At 42.4% G+C, this 6000-nt stretch overlaps 1 protein-coding gene across 1 annotated transcript in view; it reads left to right on the top strand.

The window, feature by feature from the left end:
* Nucleotides 1-1013: 1013 nt before the first annotated feature.
* The window catches only part of LOC310646750 (transmembrane protein 132C-like), a gene marked incomplete at both ends in the record, with an annotated part of 38605 nt that continues 33618 nt past the window's right edge, over nt 1014-6000 (top strand). Inside the window, 2 exons of the mRNA XM_083373415.1 lie at nt 1014-1039; nt 2701-2890. Coding sequence (XP_083229541.1) covers nt 1014-1039; nt 2701-2890 — 216 coding nt within the window. The remainder of the gene's footprint in view (nt 1040-2700; nt 2891-6000) is intronic.

Here is a 6000-nt window from a genome sequence, read left to right as displayed (position 1 = left end):
CCTGGGTCATCACAGAGCTAGGTATCTTTAGCCTAATGCAGAGAAGGAAACGTGATAGCCATCTTCCAATACTTGAAGGGCTGTCACAGAGAAGAGAGGCTTGGCCTACTCTCCAAAGCACCAGAGGACAGGACAAGGACAAGAGGCAATGGATGGAAACTTATCAGAGAGAGATCAAGCCTAGAACTAAGGAGAAATTTCCCATCAGTCAGAACACAATGGAATGGCTTGCTTCCGGATGTGGTGGGTGCTTCGTTGCTGGACGTTTTCAAGAAAAGATTGGACAACCATTTGTCTGGGATGGAATAAGGACTCCTGCCTTGGGCAGGGGGTTGGACTAGAAGAGCTCCAAGGCCCCTTCCAGCCCTAGGATTCTATGATTCTATGAAAATATCAAGAGCTGAAACAGAGGGCTTTTGACCCACTTCTGTCTGGAGCTCTCCAAGGTTCTGAACCAGCTTTTGCTCATCTACAAATAGCAAAATAGGGTTGATGCAATGGTGTCAGCTTTTGCTCATCTACAAATAGCAAAATAGGGTAGATGCAATGGTGTGATTGGACCCCTTGTGCTCATGCAAGCATTATACAAAAGGGGCAGAGCTTCTGTTGCAATGCTGTACCCATTTCTTGCAAATTTTGACCCTTCTTGCAGATGCTACTGGAACCCACATAATCCCAACTTGGAGAGTCCAAAGTACTCAACTGAGGAAGCTCCGTTGTCTTCCCAGATGCCTTTTGTGAAAGAATATGTTGATCTGAAGCTGTTATCTAGTTTTGGGCATAAGCTTATGGGAAATTCAGATTCGTTTGTTTTGAGTGGGCAGGTTTCCTATTGACACACGGAGGAAAAAAGGGAAATGTAAAAATAGTAGCTTTTTTAAAGAAGGGAATCCTCCTCCCCGTGCCTTCCTAAAGAACTGTCGTTCTTAATTGTATCCATTTTCTGTAACTTGAAAGCCCTTAAAGTGAGGCTTTTCACTGACTCTTTGGTTTTCCACATTCTCAGCCTGAGAATGGCACATCAGGTGAACACTAAAAAGTGAGACAGCTTCTCAAAGGAAGAAAGAGATGGCACCGGAGTTAGGCTAGCTTCCATCTCAAAAACACCACTGGGTTCCTTTTGTAAAAGTTTTAGGTCAACAGACTTAAGGAAATCTGAAGAGGAAGGTTTGAAACCAAAAGGTTGAAGGAATTGGTGCCATCTTTCCTTTTAAGCAGGAGGGAGAGCAAAATTGTCCAGTGCCCCCATTTTTATGCAGGATCTGAACTTTTCCATGTAAGCTGCATTGATATGAAATTACCTGAGTGGTGGTAGTTAATGAGAGGTTACTGGAATTTGGGGGGGGGAGCCTGCTTATTTTTATGACTGGTATCCCATCTGCTCAGAGAGAACTTTTGATGTTCTCTCTAGGTGCTAAACTAGGTGCTATTGGACCTTAGTCTGGTGAGAGAGAGACATTCCTTGAGGATGGACTCCAGCACAAGTCCAAAGAATCAGAAGATTAAACCTCTGGTCCCAGATTGGACCCTTAGTAGGGAGTCTTGGAGATGAACTGAATTTGACGATGGATTTTTAGACAATGTGGGGACATTCTGGACTTCTTATAATCCCCCTCTTCTCATTTGCCTTCTCCTTTCTACCTCCCCCACCTATTTCATGGGTGGCCCTAGAATGTGATCTGGATGCATGTTGTGCTCACTCCAACTTGGTTTCACGATGATATCACATGGCTGTGAGTTATTGTGAAGTCCATTCAGCATAAGGACAGTGCATTTACTGTTCTGCCCTGGTTAAAAATAAATAAAAGGGATTGCCAGCTTTGAAATCTAGCCAGGGACATATTAAAGAGCCTTGGTGGAGCAGTGGGCTAATGCCTCCTTAAGTAACACCAGCTGCCTGCAATGAGTGCAGGTTCGAGTCCCACCAGGCTCAAGGTTGACTCAGCCTTCCATCCTTCCGAGGTAGGTAAAATGAGGACCCAGATTGTTGGGGGCAATTAAGCTGACTTTGTAAAAATGCCGCTTGGGGTGTGTGTGAAAGCCCTAATAAGCAGGCATATACATAGAATGAAGGCTACTGCTAAGCTTGTAAGCCGCCCTGAGTCTTCGGAGAAGGGTGGGATATAAATGGAATTAAAATAAAAAATAAAAATAAAAAAAAAATAAACACACCCATTGAGTTGAAATTTTGCAAAGAGAAGAGGTAAAGATGAAGTGTCTTTCAAGTCGACTGTTGGTTCCATTGATTTGATGGAGTCATCAAATGCATGGAGGGAGAGGCGAAAGTTGATTGACTAATGATGATGACTCCTGTTAATTTCTTTTTTTTTTCCCATGCGTGTCAATTGCTAGAAGAGGTATACAGCTTCTCCAACTCACCGTAACAGATTTAAATAGATAATTTTGCTTTCTCCTTAACTGGCCTGGCCACTTGTCCCAACGCATTTTACTTAAAAATCCCAGCACTCAGACTTTCTCTAATATAATCCCTATATTTATTTATAAAGGCTTAAAAAGGATGCCATTTTGTTTGCTTGAAGACAAATGGTGTGGGGTTTTTTAGTTACCACTGTTCTTTCTTTTCCAATTGTCCACGCATGATGTGTTGTTGCTTCGCTGGTTGTGTAGTTCTTTTTTTAAAAAAACATTCTTTGCCATCCCATCTAGTCATGTGCCTTTTCTCTGTTTCTTTTCATTCAGAAGCAATAATAACAACATATTCAGCGAAGTTGTCAGACTGAATTTTGAAATTGCCAGCTTCAGCAGCCTTTCGGGAACCCAGCCAATATCCTGGCAAGTGGAATATCCTCAGAAGAAAATGACAGAGATGGCCCTTTCTGAAATTTTCATTTGCCAGAAGGATCTAGTGGGGATCGTCCCATTAGCAATGGTAAGAGATCCTGAGTTTCCTACAAGATTTCTAAAAGATCTGTTGTACGCTTGTATTGCTTTCAGGGGAATGTCAAAATTTCTTCCTTACCTTTCCTAAAAGTAATATGCCTGCTTCCCTAGATGTTTGGAGGGCAATGTCTTCCTCATGTTCTAGTAAAGGTAGGTTGAAGAATGGTTTATTGGCTGATGATCACTCAAGACCATCATTTCAGTAGACTGGAGATCTGCTGAAGTCCATCATTTTAATCATAACACCGTATGGAATGCAGCTATTCAATCAAGAGGCAGCTTTAGTATCTTGAAATAGCAATGTCACATAATACACAGTGAATGAGCTGGTCCCGAATGTTGAGTATTAGTCCAGTCACTATGACTTTAGTTTGGTAAGATTCTGTCCATTGGTGAGGAACAATAAAGCAAACTTCCTAGAAGAACCTCAACATGTCTTTCTTGGTTTAGGAGCCTGACTGTCAGGTCCCACCCCAATCCACGTCTTAGGAAAGAAGGACTCTTGGAGACAGAATTGTCCAATAAGGAACTTTTTACTAAAACATGATTGTCAGTGGAAAATCTAGACAGGATCTGAAAACTGTGTTACAGATTGATACTTTTAAAGTGTCCCCAAGTGAACCCCCTCCCCTCAGTCCATTTGGTCAGTCCCGGATCAATTAAGGTTCAGGTGTCAAAACCTTCCATGGGAAGAGGGATCTTCCATGTCTTTACAACATTTCCTTCTACCCTTTCAGATGCTAATCGGAGATACAAACCAGAATCTCTCCCCCCCTCCCTTTCTTTGTTCTTCTCAGTTCAAAGGTTTACCCCTGGTCTAATGACAGCCTCCAGGCAGGCTGAAATAAACACCCTTGCAACAAATGGATAAGGATAACCAGTTAACATCTTCTCTTCTCCTTGGGAATGGCAGAATCCAGTGAGGGCTGTAAGATTTTAGAACATACAGATAGAGTTTTATGAATGGGATATAAATCCCATCCCAGTCCCATTCTGACACTGACAGTAGTTGCATTCTGGCATGTTGTAAGACCCCAGCCATTGTTTTTATCCATTGTGTGAATTAGGTTTGCATGTTAATCCATAGTGTGAGCATTCTATGTTTTTAGATGAACCCAACAATTATGTTCCCTTGAATTCAGTTGAAATGTATGAACTTCCATGGCTGAGGGTAGACTCAAAACTGGTTTTTTTTATTACATTTATATCCCGCCCTTCTCCGAAGACTCAGGGCGGCTTACAAGCTTAGCAGTAGCCTTCATTCTATGTATATGCCTGCTTATTAGGGCTTTCACACACACCCCAAGCGGCATTATTACAAAGTCAGCTTAATTGCCCCCAACAATCTGGGTCCTCATTTTACCTACCTCGGAAGGATGGAAGGCTGAGTCAACCTTGAGCCTGGTGGGACTCGAACCTGCACTAATTGCAGGCAGCTGGTGTTACTTAAGGAGGCATTAGCCCACTGCTCCACCAAGGCTCTTTCACTGATCCATATCCAACCTTTCACCATTATGCACTTCAGTTGTCCTATAAAGGTGCACCTCTTTCCAATTGTCTTCTCCAAGCCCACCATGAAACAGATGAGCTAACATTATGCTGACCTGGTCATTAACCAGGTGTGTCCCTACAATGAAACACACTGAAAGTGAGAACGAGTGAAAGCCACGTGGTCAAATACACTGGGAAACGTGATTCCTGGAGGTTAAAAAAATATATATTAACAGAAAGAGAAGAGCTTTGATACACGCCCACACAAATGTCTATGTAACACATCAAATATTTTTTTGCTCAACCCTAGTCAAAGAAAGCAAGCAAAGCCAGTTCTGTAGAGATGATTCTAATCAGAAGTTAATAATAAATCCTTCATCTGGGAAATGTTAAAAGGATTTGGTGGTGCTTGGCCAATAAATTATAAATAAACCCGAAACTATTACCGGGATGTTTCCTAAAAATACACTTTGAATTGCCTTCTTAGGTGTGCGTGTGTCTGTTCTCTGCTAAGCCATATTAGCAAGGTTGGCACAGCCTGTAAGGCAACCTGCTAATAGCATCCAGGTGAATAAAGGAGCCGATGCTTAGAATTTTCTTTTTTTTTGAAAAATAAAATAAAATGCTGGCAGGATCAGACAAGGTAAAAGAATATTGGCTCTTCTTTTCTTCTGCTAACTCTGCAGCTCCAGCCAGCCACTTATTTTGCCATCGTTGTTCTCTTTTTAATTTCTTCTTCATTTGTGCCTTAATCTCCTGCCGAGCTGATTACCTGTCAGTTCCCTTGCTCGGAGTTGCAGGGTGAGAAAAACAGGAGCTTCAAAGGAAAAAGTTGGAGGCTGCCATCTGCTCAGATATATCCAAATCAGCTCTGTGAGTTTGGAAGTTGGGGAAAAAAAGGGGGTGGGAGAAGCAAATTCATGCCAATTTGGCATGGGGGGGGGAATCAAGGAACAGTTTTGGGATGATGATGATGATGGTTGGTCAGATAGCCAGTCAGATGTTCAGACTGGATTTGGCATTGTTGTCCACCCATTGAGTCCTTCCCAAGGACCTGGGCTAGGCAGATGTTGTTTGATGGTGTTAAAGTTTCTCGTGGTAGGATGTCAGCTGCAAACCTGCCTTTTGCAATTGACTGGTGGGGATTTTTGTCAATGCCGAAGGTGTCCAAGTGATGCTCCAGTTGTTTTTGGGATTGCACCCAAGGCGCCATGACCATTGGTACTATCTTTGCTTTCTTTTGCCACAATCGTCCTACTTCTGTTGGCAGGTCTTTGTATTTTGTTATCTTCTCCAGTTCTTTCTCTTCTCTTTTGTTGTCTCCAGGTACTGTCGCATCTACCATCCAGACTAGTGGACTTGTTGTTATTATTATTATTATTATAGTTCATTGCGCAATCAGCCAGATGTTTAGGCTGGATTTGGCACTTTTGTCCACCTATTGAGTCCTTCCCAAAGATCTGGGATTAGGCATTTGTGGATGTTTGATGGTGTTAAAGGTCTCGTTGCAGGATGTTAGCTATTGCAAGCCAAGCTGCCTTCCTTTTGCAATTGGCTGATAGAGTTTGTGTCAATGGCCATGTCATTCAAGTGTTTCTGAGGTCTCTG

The sequence above is a fragment of the Vipera ursinii genome (genome assembly GCF_947247035.1).
Source record: "Vipera ursinii genome assembly, chromosome: 14".
NCBI classification, from domain to species: Eukaryota; Metazoa; Chordata; class Lepidosauria; order Squamata; family Viperidae; genus Vipera; species Vipera ursinii.
This window is presented reverse-complemented; position numbering and strand designations above follow the sequence as displayed.